General features: G+C 35.9%; 1 protein-coding gene across 1 annotated transcript in view; it reads right to left on the reverse strand.

Annotated features, from left to right (window-relative positions):
* Positions 1-629: 629 nt before the first annotated feature.
* LOC103774367 (regulating synaptic membrane exocytosis protein 2) overlaps positions 630-26422 on the reverse strand; it is a gene marked incomplete at its 3' end in the record, with an annotated part of 152814 nt that continues 127021 nt past the window's right edge. Inside the window, exons 18-19 of the mRNA XM_008941767.1 lie at positions 20013-20113; positions 630-802 (exon numbers count right to left, since the gene is read on the reverse strand). Of these exons, the coding sequence (XP_008940015.1) occupies positions 630-802; positions 20013-20113 (274 nt within the window). The remainder of the gene's footprint in view (positions 803-20012; positions 20114-26422) is intronic.

The raw sequence follows: 26422 nt of genomic DNA on the forward strand, positions 1-26422 counted from the left end.
AATTCTCATACAAGCAGATGTTTAAAAAAATCTTTTCAAATACACCATTTCTCTCAAGAGGACAATTTTATGAGAACTGATACAGGCTGACATGGAATTTTTCTGAGAGATGCAGGTGGGTTACACCTTCCAAGAGAAATATGTACATCTTATTGAAGAGTAGTTCAATGGTTGTATGCCTACAGATAAATTGGACTAATATTAAAGAGAATTGGTCTATGCAAGTATTAAATAAGACTTTATAAAAGTTCAGCAGCTCTAGCTTAAAAGGAAATTAAGATGCCTCTAACATTGCTGGCAAACATTTTTAAGTTAAACTGTCTTTTCAGCCATATTAAGTATTTTACAAAATGGTTTTCAGAAAATGAAAATCTAAGTGTGTCTAATGCTTGCTTATATCTTATGTTTGTTATTTCAGTGTATGTTAGTATGAACCAAATTGTTAGAACTTGGCTAACAACAAATACCATGAAGACTTCAAAAAGCATTCAAGACATTTAAGCCAGTACTTTGCAAATTCTCTGCAAACTTCAACCTAGGTAAAGTATTCATTTCAATGCAAATCTTGATAAATGTTCAGTTACTTAAGGTGCGTGGCTATGGCTGGCACTCGAGCTCCTTGTGCTCACCTTATTTTCTTGTTTCCTCTCGGCCGCTCGGATTGGACAGACATGTAGCTTGTGCTGCTGAAGCGTGACGCACTGCTGGTCCGTGACACCGCCGAGACATCGCTCACATCGCTGTCTGAAGACTTATTGGAAACATTGTCTGAACCTCGCTGAGGATCCCGTCCTGGCCGATACTGTAAGGCGAAAGAGACAAAAAGACAGATGTTGTCACTGACATATTACCACAAATCAGCCATGGAGCTGGTCCCTGATGCTATCTAAACTGCCTTTGTCTCCAGACTGTCTGAAGTTCTATAACGAAGCTTTTAACCAATACGGAATACAAGTTATGACTTGGTTTCCATGTGTTTTACCCTGCTTTGCTATTTCATTCAAGTTATTAGCTTCTCAAAGACATCTAAACCATCATAGAATACTCTTATCACAATTGTTTCATCAGTGCTCAAAATAAAGCAGAGACTTAAGTGACTTGCCCATGCCTAAGGAGCTTGTGAAAGACTGAACAGGAGTCAATGCTCTTGCTGAGCTCTGAAATCTGAAAGGAAGGGACAGGACTAGAGATAATTTGTTCTGAAAATGTACAATGCCTCAGAAACTAAAAAGCTACAATAGTGTTTGAGCTTGTTGACAGTACATTCCAAACCCAAAACTGGTATGTGACTAGTCTTCAGCAGTAAGCCCATGCAACATGAAGCAGTGTTGTGCAGAGGCAGTCAAGTTAGAACTGAACAAAATACTATGGCTATTTGTCCTTTTTACAAAAGTTAGCTCTAAATTCATGTTAAGTTTGTGCCACTCTACATTGCACTATGTGCAAATGTAATAAATACAGGAAGATGCTCTTCCCTCCTCTCTTCATATACAGACATTTCTGTGTGAACAAAAATCTAATGGGTGACTACTGATAATCTTTTCAGCAAAATAATACTGCAAGATGAATTGCCAGTGATCACCGGGTGATCGTTTGTCTGGCATGGAGAAAAGACAGCATGGAAAGATGTGAAGAGCAGCACAGACGGGACTGAAAGAAAACAGTGGGAGAAAATAATCTGTATCAGTGGCTTGTTGAACTCTTGGGAGTAGTAATAGTTACACTCAGCCACTTGGAGAAAACAATTCATAATATAAAGTGGCAGATGGGTGTAGTCCTGCAGAAGAGAAGGGTGTCAAGGTGTTGGTATAAAATTTGTTCCTTTTTTATAACTTTAGAATAACTGTCTTTCATGAAGTAGGCAGATCTTTTCATTCTGTTCTCTTTCAAGACATGTTACACTGGGAAATGTTCTGAAGGATTCTGTAGTGTCTAAACAGCGTTTCAGAAGAGCTTTTGAGTGCCTGTTTGCCATAAATGTATTTTACACTTAAAAACAGGAAGCCATTTTGCCTGTTTTAAGACAGGGAAGTGAAATAAAGAGAAGAAAAAATGCTTATGATGGTTACAATGTCCACATGCTGCAGCTGGGTTCTTGATCTGTACTCATTTACAGGATTTGTGTTCATTGACAAGCCACTCAAGCCATCCCCAGACTTTAGGTGTGAGAGTACCCGTAGCCAGCAATAAACTCATAGAGTAACTCTGCGATTAAGTTTAAATGTTGTAGTATTTAATGACTGATTTTACGGATGCCATTAATATTTTTTTCTCAATGAAGAAGACAGTACATATTATGCTGATATGTTCCTTTGGGTACATAAAAACAACGATGAAACAGCTGTTCTGATTATGGGAGATAATGGAACATTATACCAGAATAAAAGGATTGTTCTTTTTCAGCAACTCCTTTTAAAAGAACAACTACTTAGCCCTTAAGAGAAGAAAAAAAATACCTGTGCCTAGTGAAATGTGTATATATTGAGTGCTATCTAATTCTGCATTGAAGTTAATTAGTGTAGTTTGTGTTGATTCAGCCTAAAACTACCAAGACTGGGAAGTACCGCCTGATGTACTGGGTTATCACCATGTGCCATAGAAAAGGCAACACAGAGCTGCCCTCAGGCCTTCAGCATTCTCCAAGGCTTCAGCAGAGATGTACTTGCCATGCCAGACCCTGTGCTGCCAAGGCTGCTTACTGGCTCCCAGCAGAGCCAAGCTGTCCTCTCGCACTGACGGTGACTAGTCACCTGAGGGCAGACACGCTGCCAGCATTACAGACCATGCGGCTCTCCTCCAGGGAAATAAGAAAGGCTGTAGAGTCAAAAGTAAATCATTTATGGAATCATTAATTACATTCCAGTTAGGAGATAGAGAATTACTTGTGGTGGTTCACAGAATAACAGACCTCAACCTGCAGATCCCACATTGAGCTTGCCAAGCAGTCCGTGGAAACAAGCCCTTCTAAATTAAATACATGGAAGCAACATGAAGCAGCAAATGGTATCAGCATTGCACAATGTTATTCTAAAGAGTCATTCTGCAGCAAACTGCAAGTTTCAAAAACCTGTGGTTCTGATTTAGTCTATTTCATTTCCACACCTGGAGAACATCACAACTTAAAATACATTTTTCATAGCAATGTGCTGTATATAACAACTCAAACATTTTCATAAATAAAACATTACTGTAGGTTTTTTTTTTTTAAGTTAATACAATACTGATAATCTAATGATATATAGTGAAGATTGAGAATTGCTATGGCAAAAAAAGCAACTTAAAGATAGATCACTTCAGTAATATAATGTGAGAAAAGATCAGATCATTACCTTGTCTCTTTTTTCTCACTTGTATGTAAAGGTAATTCCCATCAAGTATTTTCAATTAGGTCAGCTGGCACAAAAATATTATCTGACCCTTACTATTTCAGGATGGTTTAGAATTAAATTGGGAAATGTAATTGATCATTAAATCAAAATGGGTTTAAGATACAATATTTGGTTTAAAAAGTTTTATTTATACATTGTCTGAGTTATAGTCTCAGCATCTGCTAGCTGCCTACCAAGTAACATCTAGAAACTGATACCAAATTGTCTTTCTTGCTGGAAAAAGTTCAGATACTTTGCATTTATCCATTAACTCTGCTCAAAATTGCTCCTTATTCTTTTGACTTTGTATTTGACTTAATTTTGCTTAGGAAATAGATTACAACAGTAAGTGCATTGCATCTTAGTGTTTCAGTAACTGCAGCTCAGAAGACAAAAGGAAACATACTGCTTGTCTGACAAGCCATGCTGGCATTTTGGGTTTACATTTGTTTCTTAAATGGCAATTCTATATAAGGCAGTTTCTGAAGTGCTACTTTGCTCTCTGCCTCAAGAGTAAAATGACACTTCCAGTGTGTGAGGATTGATTTTTAAAAATTATTCAGTTCCTTCAAGTCATATAAAATGCAACCATTTTTGCACGTGTTTGCACCATTTCTCCAGTTTTTGTGTGACGAATGTTGCCCCAAGGCATATACATCCTCATATATTTCATATACCTCATTGTTTTCTTAATCCATATTTCACTTTCTTTTGTCCTAAATGTCACCAACTGTATGATAAGATCAACAGTTAGACTGAAAAGGCCATTATTAACCAAGTGCCATCCAGCCGTTATATCTGAAATACTGCTACTACTTCCCGTCCCTCCCACTGCTGTCCGTCACGTAGCGTGTGGTAGGAGTCTGCACTCCCTGCAAACTGCTGGGGAACTGCAGCCCCAGGGCTAGATCTTGACTGTAGCATGGCTACAATTTTGGATCATCAGAACCAGTAACTACCCAGTATTCTCCAGTTTCCCTCAGAAGAAAATGTGGGCACAAAGAAAGAAAAGGAGCCTCATATGCTCCTATTATTATTAATAATAATTTTTAAAATAACAGCCATGTCAGTAGGAACATTACCCCCTACTTTCCCCATGCTGGAAATAGACATCTCTTTTGTTGGAATAAGGTTAAAATTTCAGTTCCAACCCAATCAAGACTCATAATATAGGTAGCATTCTGGAGTTTGTGATTCATAAAGCAGTAAGAGTACCCAACCTCTTGAAGCTGTTTTGACAATAGGAAGTCTGCTGCAAGCAGAGGGGTTGATCAAAAGTCACTTTTATATTTTTAATAGGAAGATGATTTTGTCCTATTTTGCTGGGTTAAAGAATGGGATAAATTTCATTATTACAGATTCCATCAAGCAAGTTTTAAGTTTCTAAAAGTCCTTTCCTCTGCATTAGTAGATTAATCAGCTAGAGATGCTGCACAAATCGGACAGGTGTTTGTACCAATACCTTGTGACTGCAACAGATTACTTTCCTGTAGTGACAAATTCAATATTATTAAAGATGAAAACCAAATAACCTGCTCTTTCCTAATACAAGAACCTCGGCAAACGTTTTGGCCTCTTTGTGAATTACCACTATGTGACTGACAGGCCACACAGAGCTACAACTGCTCTAATACTTCTCAGCAGAAACTGTTGTGGAACTTTTAATTCAAAGAAAACTTTAAAGTGTTTGATGCTAGTTTCAACTATTGTTAGCAGTCTTCCATCTAGGACTATACAATCATGCAGTTGACATTGTCAGTGATTTCCATCTGTCTTTCTATTTTATTTTTTTTATAGTCTACTTACTCTTTTTTATTTGCTAGTATTTACATAGGAACATGCAACTGGTCAATGTTTTTACTTATCAAAATGTTGGAAAGACGTTTCAGACAATTGTCCATTGTGCTACTACAAGAAGATTAAAGAACCATTCTGGACAGTTTCAATAGTTCTTTGCCTTGCTGACAAAAGCTCTAGAGCAGCCAGAGCACAGCAATTGTATGAAATGTCCTGTAATTTCAACTGTAGCATTCAGTGCAAGTTCAGAGCCTCTAAAGGCATTGAAAATTTTAGTTACTACACATAGTTTTAATGAATGTCATTTGATCGTTTGTTTCTTTCTATAATCTTTGTTACTGGTTGCCTAATGAAGTCTGCCATTAAAAATAAAACCAAATGCTTACTAATATTTACAACAACAGCATTACTTTCATATAAAGCAAAAGATTATAAGTAATTTTTACAAAGTACAATGTGAAAATGAATATGTAGAAAGAATACATGTTTATCTGGAGCTTGCAGACTCACAAACCCAAGATGAAGGCTATCATGAATCTGTCCTGGCAAGTAATTCACACTTAGCTAACTCAGCCTCTGCCTACATTGTCACTCCTGTCAGGCTCTATCAAGGCAACTGAGGTACAGCTAGCCAGGTCAGCCTCTGACAGCTCTGCTTTAGCTCTCAGCTGCACACGGCAGCCATCAGTCCCTTGGGAGATTTAAGGACTGACCACAGGGAGATTAATTCTTGCACTGCTCTGCTATTAAGTAATAATAAGCTCCACAGTTCCCTTGGGATTCTCAGTACGGAGCTGCAACCAGTTCTAGCTCAGACTCATTGACGGCTGCTGATCCCGACTTCTGCTTTGTATTCCTGGATCGTACCCTGCCTTCCTTCTTTCTATTCATACTTCTTGGATCCTGCTTTCTTAGCTCTGTATTTTGCTTGTGATGAATCCTGTTTGCAATATTTTTCTACCTTCAGCCAGTTTTTGCTTTGTATTAGGCACCCCTTTTTCTCATGATCCTGGCCCTACTGTACCTCTCCTGGCTTCTTGTCTTGCATTACAAGACCAGCTACATGTGGTCTTTCTACTTCTGAGCAGTATGGTGTCTGAAACAGTAATTCTAGCTTAACATACAGTGGTTCTCTGTACATCCATTCCATATTCCCAATCTTTATCCAACATCATTTTCCCCCATTATTCAGTACATTCCAATCTAATTCCATTTGAATAAAAAGAAGTGACTATAGCTTGATTTGCAAAATCCACCTTCTAAATCATCCTAATCTCCAATAAAGTCAGGCCACCAACTGAAACATGTTGGTAAAAAAGAACATCCATATCATGAACATGTGAAAAAGAATATCTTCTTCAGAAATTCTTATACCTTACCCTTAGTGGTTTGGTACCATCTATTTATCAGTTTCACTAGCCATGGCTCACATATACAGTCTTACAAAAGAGCTCCTAAAACCTGATTTCACTGCAGGACTAAGCCATGTAAACAGCAAACAGCAACATACTGCTAAATTAGTAAACAGAAACTGAAGAATAAAAATACCAAGGAAGTCAGCAGTGGGTCCTGGCAACAAAGGCTGGCAGACTTGGTTGTGTTGACTGGAACATAACCAAAAAATCAAGGGAAGTGATTATGCCCCTCACTCAACAGTCATTCAACAACATCTAGACTACTGTATCTAGTTTTGAGACCCAAAGTACAACAACGTAATTGATAAACTAGAATAAAATTATTGGAGGACCACTGAGGTGGCTGGGGCTAGAGCATTTGCCCTGTGAGGGGAGGCTTGGGCAGCTGGGGTCATTCTGCCTGGAGAAGTGATGGCTTTGGGAGCACCTAACAGCAGCCTGCCAGGTCATACAGGGAGGATGTCAAAAAGACAAAGCCATGCAATTCAGAGCAGCTCTGACCGGTATAAGAAGGCACAATTTTACCATCAGTACAGTGAAGCAGTGTATCAAGTCACCCACAGAAGCTGTGCAGTTTTCATCCTTGAATGTTTTCAAGACCTGACTGGATAGACCCCTAAGCAACCTGTACTGATCTCACAGCTGACCCCTTCAAACTAGGGGTTGGAATAGACAGCTCCTGAGGTCCCCGCCAGCCCAAATTACTCTGTCACCCTGTGGGTCAAGGTGATACAGGATCTGAAGAAGACTGCTAGAACAGCAGTAATGCAGAAGCCACAAATGGATTACTGCCTACAGAGAAGAGGAAATCTAGAGGGAGGTAGTCCGGGGGCAAGCCGAATGAAAAGACAAAAAATTGTTTGCTTCACATGTATTGCCATATGGTGCATTTTTTTTAAAGAAAACCCTAAGTGCACAATATGAAATAAATATAGGAGAGCACTAGCAAATAATCTAAGATTATATTAAGGAGAATTTATAGGACCTGCAAATGTTTGGTGAAGTAGAGAGCAGTAAAGCAGCTCTTAAGAAGTATTTGAGACTTTTAGTGAGCTTGAGAATTAGCTTGTTAACAAGTTTGTCATCCTACATAAAAATATGTTCCTGAAGTCAGTTTCAAAACACCAAATAGCCCTTTGTTCTGATGTTCTTTTTCATACAGTGTGACTTTTGCAAGATCAAGACAACCTCTAATTTCAACTGCACTGATATTTGTTCTGAAATCAAGATGTTACTGATAGAGAATTAATTCTCAAAGATAGCTTCATCTAGTCTAGGGAATTAAGTGTTCTTATTTAATCTTACTTTAAGTCAGGACCAAATTTTACAAATTTTGAAAGGAGAGAGCACTGTGAACTTTCTGCTGGGTTATGTAAAGTTACCATATTATTCCAAAGGCTGCTCATGAAGGCATGGTTTAAAATTCCATCTCTTGTAAGAAAAACACAGTGGATAAAAAACTGTTGGTTAAGGTAAAGTAAAAGACAAGCAAAACAACACAGGAACTATTCTAAGCATCACCTAAAAAAAAAAAATCTTAAAAGGCAATCCCAAGATGTGCTACATACTGGAGTGAAAACACAAGGTTTATAATGGCCAAGCAGGTGTCTCATAATACCTCATCAAGAGATATCTTAACATCACTACTTACAGAGAGTGCTTCTACTCCAAATCATCAAATCATTGGAACAGGACTCCAGGACGTGACATTTCTTCCATAATAACACCACCGGTCTGTGTCCTTTGGTAGTATGCCTCATGTACTATATAACTAGATATCTACTTAAAAAATGAAGATAACTGATTCCTGTTAGCTATCCAGGAAAGTAACTGAGATTTTTAAGAAAAATTTTAATAGTCTGAATATTAAAGATGATCTTTTCCATGGTTCTGGTTGATTCTAGCAAATTAAACAAGGTAGAAGAGAGATCCAGGTATAGCATAGAGACAGGATGAAACAACTCTAATTGTATAAACTGGATTGAACAGAAAATCTCATTTGTCCTGTGGCTGGACTTCACCATGTTACAAGATCTGATGATTCCACCATGCCTTAACAAGTGAACCATAGAATTCTGTCATGTAGCCAGAATATTCCCAACAATTTTTGAACAAAAGCAAAAATCTTGAAGAAATATGAGTCTACATAATATGAAGCTTAAAAAGTAGAAGCCTTTAATGAGAATTAAGGGTAGAAGGATGACCAACCATCAGTCCCCCTTGTCTGATATGAAATTAAATCAGGAAAGCAGACAAAATGGAAAAATAAAGTTATTTCTAAGATTTATTTGAAACATTTGCTATCCAAATTCCCTTTTGTACTGCCGACCTTCTCCTGATTTTTAATTGCTATTTCAAACAGGGCAGAGTCAGTCACCACATTTCACTTTGAAGAAACCCATCTATAGTCTGATTTTGTGATGACAAATAATAAACTCTTGATGTAGATCATCTCAAACTTCCCAGCATCTTTTTTAAGTTCCACAAATCAACTCTCTGTCTTATAGAGAAGGAAAAAAATGAGATCACCAATCCTTTAGAATTCCAGAACACTGTGCCAGGTCTCCTGAAGATGCATCATCATGGATACTGCTCACTGTAAAAAATCTGAGCTGTTCATGTCAGAGTGATTACAGAAGTGCAGATGTTCAGGGTTTCACAATCTACTGTGCAATTGCATTTAATGGTATCTCCAGTGTTTTATCTCCTGGTGAACTCCCCCACGTTTGTTAAAACAAACAGGTGAGCCTGCCTAGTTAACTCGCTTGATGGGTGATAACTCTTAATTCTGTTTCTGGTCTTTTTTGGTCCTCTAACTGTAGTGAATCCTACTAATGTTGGATAAACAGAATCAAAGAGTGCTTCATGTATTTTTTTCTGTTCCTCAAGTGGTACACATGCCACTTCCATCACCACTGCACTCAAAATCTCTTGCACTTCATACAGTCCTACAATCGAGTCAACGGCTTATTTTTTAAAGAAGGTAACAGGGCAAGACCTCCATTTTAAGAAATTGACTTTTGTCTCGATTGTTCTACCTAATTTGGGCTTGCAGTGTTACTTTGCAAATGCAACCTAGGAAATCAAACACTTTATTTCATCCCAAAAGACTGATAAGTATTTCATCATACCTGATGGTTTGAGAACAGAGATGTGAACTTCCCCCTTAAACCTACTTTATGTAACATTTAAATATGACTTTCACCAAATTTGTCCTGGGACACAACATCTTCAAAGGAATTCATGCTGAAGAGAACAGCTGGATTGACACATGGGCCATCTGGTGAGTGTGTATTCCTGTAAGCAGAAGTGCCTAAGGACCATGAGTAACACAATTGCTCAAGAATAGGATATAAATATATCTTTGTATGATTGCAGTTTATAAGTCCTTAAATTCATAGATTTCTGAGGTTAGCCTCCAAAATCATGCATGATTTGAAGGAATGTCCCATAATATTTTTTCTTAATCTCTTGTTTTTACCCGTTATTAGGATACATCTTGGAAAATCTCTGTACAATAAGAACTATAATTTGTCTATGTTTTTTCTGCTGATTCATGTTTAGTTAAAGGGGAAACAAATCTGCAAGATGGAGATGCTACCATCTCCTTATCCCTCCACAGGCAAGTTAAACTGCTTAGAAGACATTATTTTCCCCCAAAACTCTATTTCCTGAGCAGCTTTACCCTTGTTATATTGCAACTAGGGGAAAAAAGGCTGCAGGGAGATCCTGAGCATGCAAACTGCTCCTAGGGAATAGAAAAAACTGCTCTTTTTTCCCTTTAGTCACTGTGCTTCTGTTCTCAAAGAGGGAGTAATTAAAAAAAAAATAAATTACTTATGTCTCTCATATCAAATTCTAAATAGTAAAAAGAATTCATCCCTTTGCTTGCTCGCAAGGTTAATATGAATTTACTTTTACAGAAAATAGGCAACACCTCTTTACTTGCAACTTCAACATCACCACATAAACCACTCCCACAGTAGAATAATAATAAGTAACATTTGTGGGAAAGAAACAAAATATAATGCAGTTGAAACTGTATGAGAAATTTAGGTACTTTTACAAGACAGTTATGTATATTGTAACTCTTCTGGGGTCAAAAACTGTGATTTTTTTTTTTTTTTTTTTTTTTTTTTAAGATCTTTAATGCCTAGGAGTTATTAGAACCCATGAAGATAATTTCATTTTAGAGACTTTTCCTTAGCATAGCGTTAGTATGGCATTTCCTGAATTTATGTGAATAGGAACTAGCTTACAAGTGGGAAAAGAGCATTTCTAACTGCCTCCTAAAAACCACCCAAGTTATTTTACAGTTCTTGAAACTGAAAGTCAGCCTATTTATCATAAGTGAAATTGTTATTGTCTCTTAGAGACAAAAAAGATGTCACAGTGCCTTGAATTTTGTTTTAGAATATCATATTCAGACTAAATGCAGATATCACTGATTAGCTAGTTGATTCACAATAAGCTGCAGAAGGATGCAAATGAATAGAACTGTTCTTGATGGCTTGTGTCACTCGAGGAAGAACAGAAACAGGTTGATGCATCCTGGTTCTCTGAAATTTAATGAATCTAAGGTACTCTATATGAGGAAATGAATGTATCATCTTTTAAAGATTTTGCATAGTTTGAAGAAAAAAGATATAACAAATTTTACTGTGATAATACAAGTTAAACTTCATGACAAAATTGTACTTTTAGTTCTATGATAGATTAATTTTTTTTCCTCAGTATAAATGGACTCTGAAAGAAACACAATTTCCAAACTTCAGCTTAAGGTTATTAGATGGAAAATCTGTATACATTCAAGGCAAAGATTTAGGACTCTTTTATGGCAACAAAAAATAAGAGGAATTATGCAGACTTCAACTTTATTTGATAATTTTTTCTAAGATTCGATATTTTACTATGCTGGAATACTACTACTAGTAGAATATGTTTGCCACAATAATTTAATGATTCTTTTTGTATTACAAAAATGAATTATTTTAGGTACCTCATTACTTTGCTCAGAAGTAAGGATTAAAATTTCAAAATAGCTTTATGTTTTTTTGTCTTGTTTTTTCCTGTTACTATTTGCTGATTCCAGACTGCCAGTGAACTCTTTAGTATAACAATGGTTTCCATCTGCAGGAGAAGGAGAATATTCCTTCTGATGTATTACCAAAGAAAATATCCTATTGCCTAACACTAAATCAATATTATAAGCAAAGACTTTACTTCCACAAATGACACTCAAAAATACCATAGGTTAGAAGGGCCAGAGAAGTAATTTCATGTTTTAGTAACATTCTCACCATAAGTGTTGCTGAAGGCATTAAGGCTTTACGAGAGAAAGACCCCCCTGTGCTGTCTCCAGGGTCCTGACCCTACTTTGATTAGCTCCATTGTGCAGAACGAGGTTTTACAGAAATAACGGTGGCCTATTACATATCATCCAAATCCTTTATATATGCTACTTGCAGTATGGATGCTTGAAGTTATATTCACTAAAATTAACTGCAAGAGATTATGTAGTTAAGATACTTCAAAAAATAAGAATAAATAAGAATTTTAGAATGTAATATCTTGGGGAAATCTAACAGAGACACCTAGGTTTTTTTCTTCCATGACAGATGGCAAAAAGTCCTCAAAACCACAAATCTGTTGTTTGGAAAAAGGTTGATAAACCAGTTTTCTTTTCCACTGATAACTTTGGGGCTGCTATCAAAGAAAAACCAATTTAATAAAGAGAAGCACTCTCAGAGACCAAACCAAAGAAAACATCCACATTCCAAAAAAAAAAAAAAAAAAAACCAACATAAAAAAAAAAAAAAAAAAAAAAAAAAAAAAAAAAAAAAAAAAAAAAAAAAAAAAAAAACAAACAAACAAAAAAACAAAAAAAAAAAAAAACCAAAACATGAAAGTCTGGATGGATCCTCCATCTAAGGTATGCCTAGCTGCACCATGAATAGCAGCTCTTTGCTGCTGTCCCGGGAAGACCTCAAACTGTTGCAGCACTGGAGAGCTGGGCAGAACAGGAGGCACACAAGGCAAGGGGCCAGCCCAGTCTCCTGCCTCTGAGTCTGATAGTGCTCAGTGGCCTCTGAACCACCCCCTGTGAGGCAGACAAAAGTCCTGCTCCTTCATTTCAAATTCTACACGTTTAAGCAGGTTTTACGCAAAAACTGCACTTGGACTTCTGGTCTATCCTTCCTACTTGCATGCCATGTTTTTCTTGATTTTTCAAGATCAATAACCTAGCAAATTGACCTAGCAAACATTTTTCCATCTAACCCTTGTAATCTTTCAAATGTGAATCACGCCCTTTTTACACCAGTTCTGCCTGGCACAGGATTAAGTAACACAAACTGCAGTCTGGTACGATACATGTTATCATAGATTATTATTCTCAATTCTTGGAGCACCCAGACTGTTGCAGCAATTCAATTAACTTCATAAATTCTGTATTTTTGAATGTCACACTCTGGCACCCAAATATTTTTACACATTTCCCAGTTAATTTTCTTTCTTATTTTCCATAGATTTTGTCAGTTATTGTCAGCATGACATCAATTTCAGTACATCTTAGATAATTAATTCAAGCACAATCCCACTATTTTATACATTATTACTCAGTTCAACAGCATCTTGGAACTTTACAGCCTGAATAAGCTAATACAGTTTCATCTAAGAACTGTAAATGGAACTAATTGGGTTTACTATGAAAAGATAGCCACTCTGAACCAAAAAAGACTAACAGCTTGGCCATTCACGTATCTATACAAAGCAAGTCTGAAGGGAAAATATCTTCTATTACAAAATGGATAAAAGGATTTAAGATAAATGGCAGTGATTACTCTCTCTGGGAGTTGGTCAGACAGCACCCAGGTGGTTTTAAAATGTGATTATTAATGGAATGGTTAAAATTACCTAATCGAATCTGGCTTTGATAGAAGTACCTGTTTTGCCGTTTTGTTGTATATTTGATATATGTGTTTAATAATTTTTTTTCTTGAAAATATTAGTGTTTTTTGCAAAAGAATATTCAACTAACTGCTGTAAAAATAAAATGCAAGACTTTGTATTACATGTCATATTTTTTGTGGGTTTTCTTCAATGGAAAAACAATTTTTTGCTATTGAAAATCCCTTTTTTCCCAATAAACTCCAATAACTAATGACTATTCAGAGCCAAAGTAGACTGATGATTTTATTTTTTATGTTCAGGAGAAATTTTTTCCCTGTGCAATTCATTGTAAAATTATAAGGTACTTTAAACAACATTTCATAATGTATTTAACCTCTGCTTTCTAGATTACTGATAGAAGTTTACATAAAAACTGAGAAAATGGCTGACAACAGAAGGAACGTACTGACAAAGACAGCCAGAATCTGTTTACTTTCAGATATTTGCATTTCAGCCATAATCAAGATACGTGAATGCAGTGTTTGTGTTTACCACAGTATTAGATTTAAGAACATGTTAAATCCCTAATAAAGACATGGATACTCAAGATTAAAAAATAAATTAGAAAAGCATAAAAACCAAAATAAAAGAGAGCTTGAACTAAATGAAAAATGACAGCAACAGCTATAGTTTCTCAGAATTTGCATATCATTAACTAAAGAAGGAAATACTAAACATCAAATCAATCCAAATCTGTATGCAAAGTCTCTAAATTACTTTTAATCCATCAGCAAAACAGTCTGATGAAAATAAAAATTAGAGATGTTTTCTACATTGGCATGAGTATAGAGCTCATATCTAGAATGCTGAATGTATTTCATCCAGCTATATTTTTTGAATCTTATAACTGAACTTTAAATCCTGCATTTATAGGAACCACAACTGCAGCATGAGCAATTTATTCCCCAAACTTGTTACATTAAAAATACCATAGAATACTTGATTGAAAATATAAATGCTATCAGCACTATGGGCCAGGGATTTTATCTCTGCCACTGAGTGTAAAATTCCTTTACCTATCACAACTACACATGATTGACCCACAAGCTGCTCAGAGTGACAGAACCTGTCCTTCCAGACCAGACCAAAAATACAATTACTGTCCATAGGAATGCTCAGAAGCCATGATCCAGGCAATAGTTAGTTTCCTCATATGGAAAATTCTTTGTTAGCCTAAGTTGCGTTTGGTTTATTTCCTGAAGCAAAGAGTTTATTGGCATGGAGGTGGGGAAGGGGAAGATGAAGGGAACTCATAAAACTACAACTATTCCCATTTATAACCCTATTGAATTCTACTGGTTAGGCCCTTAGTTTTACAGGTAGTCTATAGAAATTAGTTGGATGGAATACTTGTGTGTGGTATTATCTGTGGTTTTTTTTTTTTTTTTTTTTTTTTTTTTTTCATTCTTAACTATTCATCAGCATACCTTCATTCTAATTATTTCATCTTTCCAAGTTCTATCCAGGTATCTAAAATTTTAAATTTAAACTAGTATGTTAAAAAGAAATGCAAAAGAACCAGGTTTCCAATTTCTCTACTCTTTTAAGGAAATATGGATATCTAACCTAGCCTCCATTTTTTTATTCAGTATTTCAAATATTCCTAATTACATCCTTAATAACAGAAGTCATAGGAAAAAATGACAGGATCAAATAAACATATTAATAGTTACTACAAATTATCAAATTATTACTGGGCATATCATGATCTTCCCAGAGCTCCCAAACTCTAATCTTAAATTTTCAAAAACAATTGCCAATTTTAAACCAACATAAATCAACCACAGTTTATATACAATAAAAATACCAAAGGTGTCATTATCCCAGTAGCTTGATGTTTGTTAAACTACCCCTCTGCAAGGGTTTCAGGAATAAACGCGACAAGTGCTTCTGTTAGCAATCTTTGCTGCTCTGTGTACTGGTTTTTATTTTTAAAGAGGAGATAAGGGCATTCCAAATCCACCATTAAATCAAATGTTCCAATCAACATCACAGGTCAAAGGATACAACATGTAGCTGTACCAATGACACAACTACTTACTGCAGATTTCAGAGGAAAAAGGCAGTTCTTGGACACTTTTGCACACTGCAGCAACACTGAGAGTTAAGGAGATCTGCTTCTGATGTATTCAGACAGCCTCTTCCAACTCCAGTGTTACAGCTCTTACTTTTCGCACGTTCTCTCATACAGGTAACCCATAAGGTAGTACTTGATTCACTGATGAATCAAAGTGTCTCAGTTTGAAGTTTTTCAGTGTCTGCATGCTCCAAGGGCATTTCAGCTGTACCTACACTACTCAAACTGAGTGCATGCTTGACTTTTCCACACCTTAAGTTGTCTTGGTCTTGCTAATAGGTTAGAAGATTACGAAGTAGCATGCTTGTATGCCAAATGCAACTAGGCTCCTACACCAAGCAGAGAATGACGCTCATATCTAAAACTTGCATTGTGGTTATTGATTAACAGGTACTGCAGCATTACATACATCTGATGATGTAGAAAGTTTTAGTCTTATCATCAACATGAATCGTTAAAGGAGTCCTCCTCTTTGATCTTCTATATTATCTCTATTAGGTGTACTCTTTTCTACATTTGGCTAAATAATCTTGTCACCAGTTCTGCAAAAAAAAAAATCAGTTTATATCCAGTCTTTTATCTCTTCTACCCCGTCTTTTCTCTTTGTTGCTCTAATAAACTGTACTCCTAATTACTGCGTCACTATTACTAATTGCTGCATTATATAACTGGATTTCTCTGCCTTTTTGTAGGTCATTGTTTTCTCCTAATAAAACAAATAAAATGAGCATCATGATACTTTGAGATTTAAATGTGTCAGCTAGTTTCCAGTTTCTATTTTACCTTTGTTCCTAAAGAAAACAATAGTTTTTCACTGGTCTAACTCCTACACAAATGTAACTCCTACAGCCCCCTTTAATTTGGCGTTCAATACTTTTAGTTACTCAGACTCTTGTCATGACTAATATGGTCTGTGTTGACGGCGTTCTCTCTTGATTTTACATTGATTGCAAATATTTACAGGTCTCCATATAAAAGAAGTATCTTGTTTTTCAGCAGCAACAAAATTTTGTCAGCTCTCCTGAACTGAGCCATTGGGCATGCTCCTGTTAAGGTGGCAAGGATAGAGGAATGGCATGATTCCTCATACCTTTTATCCTTCATTTGTCAGCAGGGATTCCTGAATCTGAGAAGTAGTTGGAATAGCCAGGGGAAGGGTTACTCACCAAGCACAGCACTACTGATTTGTTTACCAGAAGAACTACTGCCAGTAGCACCAAGCAAGAAGCAATGCAGAAAGCTTCAGAGAGATTTTAAGAGGTAGTTTGGGAACTGACTTCAAAAGCCACTTCAATCAAAAGCAAAGTGAATCTAGCATACAGCTCACTCAGCTTCTCTGGGCTCCCCATCTTGGCCTTTCCCTCTTGACAGTGCATCTTGCTTTAACACCTAAGAACTGGGAGGCTTAGTTTTAATGCAAAACAATAAATTAGCTCTCTAGAAAGATTCTTGAGGAAAATTACATAAATCAGGCTAGTGTTGCAGAGCCACAGTATGGTAAATGGCCCTTTTTTTGCCCTCTGGCAGAACTCGCTTGTGCTACTGAGCTTTTTATCTGTATTACCAGAACTCAGGTTTTCCTGTAACAGCTTCTATCAGCACTGCAATCCAGACTTAACTATATATCTTATTTAGTACAAGTCCACTAGTACTCAATATTTAAACATAAATAGCTGTTCCTGTACCAGAAATACTTTTATGTAATCCTTAATGCCCACACTGTTTTTCCTTTCATGTCTCCTTAGTTGAAATCAAATATATTGCTTGCTTTCCTTGTGTCTATGCTGACATTTAAGGCAATAATTCTGCATTTAAGGCAATAATTCCTCTATACAACATATTACTCAAACTCACGTATACAAAATATTATGGAAGCAGAATATTTAGTTTTACAAAAATAATGAGGCATGTATATGAATAATAAAAACAATCTGCAATTTTATAAATCACGAGAAAAAATATGAAGGAAAATCAATTTCATATTTCAGCAGCTTCTAAAAATACAAATGTCTTGAAGTAAACTATTCCCACAAGCTTCTTAATGCATGACTATGCACAAGAGAAGTGTATGTACCTTCTCCTAAAACCTCTAGTACTGACTTCCAGAAGTAGAACAAAACCAGAGAGGTATAATACAGGATGCCTATTTTAATATTTAATGTAACTTCTACTGTTACAGCTTTTGCTTTCTCAGCAAGGAAGGATATTTTTTTTAAGTAATCTTGAGGGACATACAGTTGCTGTTGACTTTCATTTAAAAAAAGAAATAGAACAGAGAGGTAGAAGAAAATTCCATGTGCTAGCTTTCCTGAATGTCACTTAATGCTTTCTTAATGACATTTTTCTCAGGCATACTTGACTGGCCTGCATGTGCCAGTTAACAGATTTAAGAAGTCAAAGTCACTGTGTAGTATACAGAACATGAGATTTCAGTCAGCATTTAATACATGTGTTTTAGCTCAAGATTCCAGAAGAATTTCTGTAGAAACCAAGTAGATAAATTGTACTTATTCATTTTTCATCTCTAGATAATATAAGCACTTAATTAAGGGGAATTGAAGCAGTGGCAGCAAAAAAGTGAAGTCTGAACTCTTATATGGCTTATGAGAGCTATTATTGTTACAAAGCTTTAAAATTACACCATTTTAAGAATGCATTTCAAAATAATACCTATATATAAATATTCAGTGTCTAGTTCCACAAGTTCTTTGATAGAATAAATAACTCATTTTCAATTAGTGAAACTACACTTTGGCAGAAAAGTAAATTAACTGTTTATTTCTGGAGACAATTGGTTTGATGTGTGCAATAAACAAATCACCATATAAAATAATTCCATTTATAATTTTCCTCTTTAATACATTTCAATAATACTGAAGGTAAAATTTTAATGAAAAAGATTAAAGATGTAGAGTGAGGCCAGTAATATGGTAATGGTGAAATGGATAAACAAGGGTAGGTAGACGTTTCCTTAGGTAGTTATATTCTATCCATCTCTTTCACATGTGAGCCCATTTATTCTCTTTACTCCATACCAGTCCTAGTTCTGACTCAAATTTCAGTTAAGCATTGAAAGAGCAGGAAAATTAGCAGAATAAGTCTGGTTATACATACAACACAAAGTCATATTTTTGTGGTACAAACAGTCATCACACTTATGAGAAGGTCTGTTCACAGTATTATGCTCATCTCTAAGACGTAACACCTTTCAAAGCTGACAACATAGATACACGTGAAAATAACTTTGCCATAAGTGTCAACACAAAAGGAACATCTAAACATGACTGTATACCAAGTCCCTCCTACTTGTTAATAAAAATTCCTGTCTTCTGTAGTAAGAACTACATTTGTAAGTTATGCAAATAACCATGCAGCACATCTACAAAGTTTTTAAGTACTTTAAGCCACTTTCACAATTTTCTTTTTGTTTTGACAATTCTATTTTCATTAATAGGGTTTTTCATTTTGCCATGAGCTTCACTAAAGCTCTTCCTCTCTGTTCCCACACTGAAGTGTACGTTCTAGTAAGTAATTATATTGAGTATATTACTCAACATTATCTTCAGCTCTAATAAAACTTAATAAACTACCATTTCTTTGTCTTTGAATATTAAATGGGTCAATTTACAGTAACTTTGCCAATCCTTGGAACAAGGAATTACATCCTGGCAATAAAAGTCTAAACCAGACTTTTTTTCCTCAGTCAGCTTTTGTAGGACAGAAGTGTTGTGTTTTCCACTTACAATTTGACCTCAATTAATGAAGCCTTTTAAAGGACACTAAATTATTTTTGTATAATAGAAGTTTAAATTGAAAATATCTTTATTATTTTAATTAATACACTGTATGTAATATGAGCCTGTTCTAGATAGCAGGAAATTCTGAACAGTATATTTAATGCTACACTACTATGTAATGATTCAGTTTTTTTGGTAAATTACTACAGCTAGGGTAGAAGCTTTTGTTCTGTATAAAATACCTTTCCAAGAGCTATGCTGCCACTATTACACTAATTAACACCACATGTCCCAGTTTTAAAGAGATCAAGATAGCCCTGTGTTCAACTCTGTGAAAGCCATAAACAGGTTTTAATAGCTCTCACTCCATCACACAATAAACGTATTTTTCCCTTCTTTTTTATTTTTAAAAACATGACCCTATTGTTCTTTCCAATGGATAATTGTGCTGCCGCTTTTATTTGCTTTTACTTATGCTTCTTGATTATTAAAATTTAAGAACACTCTATGCTAAGGGCTTTACTGCACATTTCCAATAATTTTATTATAAACACACAAGAAAGTTTTACTAAAGAAACAACCTTGTACTCATCTATTACTTTCTAAATGGATATTGGCTATTTCGGTTTAGCATATTTTGTTTCTTTTCAAAACAAAACTCCCTTGCCTTAGAATGGTAATCTTGTTCCAGCCTGGAATCTGATCCTGCTACCTGTTTGTACTTGCTCATTTTCATTTGGCGATTCCTCTCTTCTACATCCATTGCACCTGTTCAATTAAAAAAAAAAAAGAAAAGAAAATTAAAAGCAGTCCTCAAGTTCATCTCTAAAGTTATGCTCATGGAAGTTTCAACAGAAAGAGATGAAATCTGATTTACTTAAATTACAATGTATATAATTTTAGCTTCTGAATTTCAGTTTTGCAAAAAAATAGGAAGTTGTAGGAGGAGGAAAAATAGTAGATAAGTATGTCAGCAGAATTTAAATAAGTGTTGTATTATCTAGACAATTCAAATGAAATCGGCTTTGTGGAAAAAATGAATGGAAATGGAATACAATGTTTCCACTGAATTTCCAATACATTCAAAAGAAACTGAGTCTTAAAAAAAAAAAAAAAAAAAAAGAAAAAGACAACCTGTTTATTTTTGGTGAGGATCTTGGTTAGGCATTGATTATAGTGTGATATATCAAATTATTAATCAAGTAACAACCACAGGCTAGCAGACCATTTATCATTTGAGCATATTATTAGTATGCTCAAAACAATTTAAAGACATCTAAAGCAAAGTTAGAAAGCCATCAAGTGGCATCACTGTATTACATTCTTACAACACACAACTTCAAGAATATTTCCAGGATTCACTCTTCTTACATGATGGGTCCTTACTATGTGACTCAGACATCAGCTTGTTTCAACCAGCTGGCACTGTAACATCACAATTTACTACATAAAGTAATAAGGAAGTAAGTGGCCAAGCTGAAGTGGAAGAGTGAGAAATACAACACAAAGAGGAAGAGAACAGCCCAGAATTAAAAACAAAAAATTAAATGAAATATAGTTGTCTATTATACACACACAGGCTTGATTCTCTCCCACTTTAACATGGTATAAATCAAGAGTAATTGGTAATACACTGAATGCCAAAAAGTATTCATTTTGACTGACATTTGTCTTAAACTTTTCATAATTTTAACACAAATGTTGTCTAGGATTAATATTTCAAAGTCCCACTAGTCATAAATAGAATTTTCTGTACATTACACACATTGAACAATCCAGACTTTTATTTATGGAACTGAGATAGAAATATTAGATTTCAGTGTACTACATACAGCTGATTAAAACTCTAAACCTCAGTCCTAAGTCATAACCTAATAGTGAAGTGGGGCTTTGCACAGGACTGCTTTAGGGCCTCTGAGTTTTGCATTTTCTTTCTTGACAACAGTAATGTAGTAGCACACACTATGAGACCTGCCAGTTAAATCTTGTGGCACTTCCTAGGAAATTTGTAAGGAAGGAAGTGAAAGGAAGAGGGAAAGTGATAAGTGTAAACTGTACTGTTACCTAGAAACCCTCTGCCTTTTGATTTTTGTATTCAAATTCTCCATCTTTACTCTCTACAAACAACACAAATGAAAAGACTTAATCAAAACTTTTAAGAGAAATGAAATTCAAGAAGATTAAAGAAAAAGAAGAAATGATGTTTTATAGGGAGAAATAAAATGAAAAAGACAGTAGCAGATGAAAATTCCTAAAAAAAAAAAAAAAAAAAAAAAAAAATTACAGCCAGTTGTTCCTTTCACAATTTTCCTCAACCATTTGAGGCCCCAAAACAGTATTTGCCAATATATCATTAAGATGCAGTGACTCTTTTTTTAGGACCTAGTTTTAAAAGCTCTAAAGATGCTTTTTTTTTTTTCTCTTGAAAAGAAAAATGATAAACTGGAAAATTATATTTTTCTTTTTTCAATGACAGAGGTAACACGTAAGTGGTTTTAAAGTAAAATACTCTGACTTTTGCTCTGAGAGAAACATTCTGCATTCATAACATTCTGCAAATCCACTTGTCATTCTTCAGTAATGTAAAGGAAATATTTTTCACCAAAAAGGGAAATTTTGTCAAGTTTTCTTATGAAATCATTACATAAGTTTGTTCCCAGACATTCTGACATAATTCAGGAAATTACAGAAAGTAATGAAATAATATCTCTTGAGCATAACTTAGAAAGTTCAGTTACTTGTGAAAATATTAATGATGTACGATCAGTTGGCAAAGTGAAAGTTAGGTTCCACAAATCCAATTGCCCATGATCTGCAAAACCAAGCACTCTGAAATATGCCGTTGAAAAGGGGAGTAAAACATAAGCTCTTGGTGTGATTCCTTTGTAGCAAAATAAGCTAAACTAGGGGTTCATTTTAGTCTCAAGAGAAAAACAAGACAGCAAAATTTAGGGAAAAAAAAAACATAAAACAAAAAAAAACAACTATTCAATTCCCATAAAAACTTTCCCAAAGCAAAATTAACTTGCGATGTATTTTTGAAGCTGCCTTCAACAAGGAAGTGAATTCAGTTATATGCAAAAAGAGGGAATCCTGAGGGCAGTGGAAAGTTCACAATGCAGAAGAGCAGCTTGGGTTGTACTATGCATTGGTCTGACATGCGGAGTGTGTGCAGGGTTACCGGCTGCCTCAGGCTAATGTCGATGTAACTTAAGCCAGATGCAGCTATGGTCTGGATGGGAGTAGGAAAGGTTGAGAGAGCATCACAGCGCTTCCCATTCACATGGTTCAGCATGCGTGTGTGTTGCACCAAGTCATGGAAACACAAGCCTATCATCATCTCTACTTCTGCTGGGAAATCTATACTTTGCCGAAACCTATGGGTGGGCATTTAGCAGGAGCAGAAAGTACTTCCAGAGAGTTCAGTAACTCTGAGTGCATCAGGAAGCTTCAGCTCCTAACGTGGTTTTGGTGACCAAGGCTGAACACCTGTTCTACAATAAGGACTCCAGCATAATCAGAAGGCATATATGTAGTGTGTGTAGGCAAATCAGAACTAACCTGAACCTAAAAATTAGTTATCAAAAGTGATGAAAATGTAGGAGCACAAGCTTTCACAATGGTAACAACAAGGCTCTCTGAGCCCTTCTGTTATTCAGGTACTTACCTAGAGCTCAGTACTGCAAACTTAGAGGACTCTAGAGACTGACACTAGAAAAATAAAATCTACTTCTGATATACTTTCATGTACTTCCATGATGTACTAAAGTGCATGCAAACAAATTTTGATGAGGCAAAAGTGAGTTGATTTGTACACTTCTGCTTTAACTTCCTTCCAGAATTTTGCTTCTAGACAGTAGCTTTGTCCACAACAGAAATACCCAATAAGACACTCAAACTTCAACCATAGGTACACAAAAAATTAAGTAAGACTGATGGAAGAACAAAGCCTGATGTTGCACACCAAACACAACTGGGATCATTACACTGTAGGCAATATCTTGGAATTTTGCTTATTTTGAACAACTCTCTAATGTTAAAGATCCTGAAGGTTAGCTCAGTAGAGTTTTCATCAGCACAGAGAAATTGCTGGTGGACAAAGAGCCAGCTGCTGATGCAGTACCAGCCATTCTCCATATCTTGAGAAGAGAGCATGCTGTGGGAAAGCAGCACAACTGCAGTGCACAGTCCTGAAATGCCAGAGTAAGGTGCCCAAGTGCTGTGCATGGGAACCCTGTCATCTGCCGTCGGATGCATGACGACTGCCAAAGTTTAGCACTAGTGACTAAAGGATATTAAGCCTTAGGACAGACAAATTGTACTCTAACCTTTGGTTTTATGTATGGAAATGTAAATGGCAGATACGGAAATATAAGTAAAACTTTAACTACAAGATATTCTGTAGCAACAGAAAAGGAAATGTCTCAATACACAGACAAAAAGGGTGTCTGGAGGCTGCAGGAGCAAATCAGAAGACCCCAGACACCATGAACAGGAGTAGATGAGCAGAAGTGCCATCAAGAAATCAAGTGACCTATAGAGACTATAAAGTCCAGTACCAAACAGCAGGTCTCTCTAGAGGCATCCAGCTTGATCTGTAACTACTATTGCAACCACATACAGTTTTAACTACTATATTAAACACAGTAGAAGATGGAACTCTGTGTGATTCTTTTATTAAAACAGAACCTAGGGACGAGCCCTGTTGAGGTGTCATCCGCATAATTCCTACAATGTCTAGGTGGCAGCTGTGTAATTCCTACAACAGGACTCAGGAGAGGCACTAGAATCACTGCTCCAACTACAAATTCAAACCATTATTTTCATACTTTAGCTTGAAATAAGGTAAGATTCAGCTAATTCACCATTAAAGCTTTCCTCATAACTAAAAACTAAATTTTTGTTTTATGAAAATAATTTTAAGGACCTATATTCAGTGGTGTGGTTGATATCTAACTTTTTCTCACCTCAGCTGCTCACAGAGTCACATTTTTACAGGGAAATAAGCAATCATTCAATTCAGCCTGGAGCTAAAGACTGTTACTTGCTCTTCAGGTCAAATGGTGGTTACCCTCTAAGGTAAGACTCTTCAGTTGATAGCATGTGGTTCACAGAAACAAAAGAGACAACAAAATGGTTTTATCACCCAGCTTAGCTTAAGGGAAACCTACCTATTTAAAAAATAAAAATAACTAGGAGCTGTGTTCTTTCATTCTTTCTTTCATTGCCTTCTCCAGTGGGAATTATTAAACTATTCTAGCTGTTATAGATGCGGGTGATGGTGATGTGTCTGAAGGAGTTTGCTGTACAGTGGGGCTTCTAGTGGGGCACAGAGTAAAAGGGAAAACTGGGGTGTGGAAGTAGAGTGGAGCTGCTCTATTAGGTATCAGGACAGATTTCGTTTTGGATAAGCATGAACGAGGATAAAAGATTTGGAAGGCAGAGCAGCTTAGGCATGGGGGGAAACTAGTGATGAGTAGGCTACACAAACACTGTGATTTGGAAGTCAGAAACCAGTAATAGAGAAGGAAAAGGCAGTGTGCATGTGAGCACACTGCCCAGATGTGAGAAAGACAGAAGTCTTAAGGTGTACAAGAGCCTTCTTTAGCTGATTCTGGTCTCTTCCCATTTCTCACTCTAACTTTACTCTCTTAAAAAAGCAAAGGAAATACATTTCTTAGTTTCCATTTCCTAGTGTCTTTGTTGAAATCCTCAAAATACACCATTTTGCTTAAACATAATAGGTAAGGAACTTAAGGGCAAAACTATGAAAACATTTGGAATAAGTCACCCTACCTGTATCCTCATTCTCTGGATCTGCTTTCTTGTCTTCTATAAACAAATGAAAGCAATATGTAAAACAAAAAGGGGGGGGGGGAGAGAAAAAATGCAGAAATAATAATAAAAGTAATATAAATCATGCATTAAAAAGGGAAAAAAGAATAAAACGCACCAAATTAATTTAATTTGATGAGTTCAGTCAACCAACCAAGAATGGTATTCTACATCCAGAGTCATATTCACTGCATGCTAGTGTGTACATTTGTGCACACTGATTGAAGGCTTACTGAAGGGAACCCACGGGTATTTCGTGCACTTCCAGAATCATTAACACACTCAACACAACAGAGAGCAAGGCAGGTGTCAGTTACTTTACAGTTTTCTCAAGTAGGATGACACAAAAATAAAAGTAGAACTTTGTTTGTGCTGTATGTTTTATGCAGTGTACACACAATATGCAGTCTAATGGTTCAAGCATAAAAATGGAATGTGTCAGAATAGTTTTCAGTAATTACGTTAAATCTTCATTGGTATAATCAATTCTCAGAGCTTCTACAGGTTAAAAGGTTTAATAATGTTATTACTGTGGCTTGTCATAGAGTTCAAAAATGATGAAGAACAAATGACACTAACAGCAATACTCAGAATCCAGTCATGCACATAAATCCAGATAACTGATGCCAACAAATATTCTGAATGCATATCAGAAGCTGTAAATGGCTCAGGGCACTTCTCTGTCACAAAGAAATGAAAATACATTGGATCGCTATCAACTAGTTTGGCAGCCCATAAATACTGCACTCTGAAATCCAAGTTTGGTAATTAATGTGAAAGAATTATAAGTCAAATTAAATTTACATTAATTAGAAAAACATTAACTTTTAAACAGTCTTTCTGTTTCTTTTTCTTACTGTAAGCCAAAATGATATTACATTCGATTAAAACAATTCTATCAGTATGGGGCAAAAAAACCCAAGGTACAAACCAAAAATAGCACGTTATTAGAATTATTGGTTATTGAGGGCTTCTCACAAAATTGTGATCTACTTTATAGTACACAGACTCAAGAGGGAAACAAAGCTGCCATATTTTAAGGAAATACCATATTGTAGATGGGTATGAAAGCAGAGGATGAAGTTATGCTTAAAGAGAAACTATACTGGGGCAAGGTAGAAGTGCAAGAAAGAAAACTATGCTCCTACAGAGCGCATAAATAATATGCCACACTTTGATAGGATCTGCTATCCCATCCTGTGTGGGATCAAGATCATTCTGCTAGCAGTTCCTAGTGGAACT

Source organism: Merops nubicus, unplaced genomic scaffold, assembly GCF_000691845.1.
Source record: "Merops nubicus isolate BGI_N331 unplaced genomic scaffold, ASM69184v1 scaffold10646, whole genome shotgun sequence".
Lineage (NCBI taxonomy): Eukaryota > Metazoa > Chordata > Aves > Coraciiformes > Meropidae > Merops > Merops nubicus.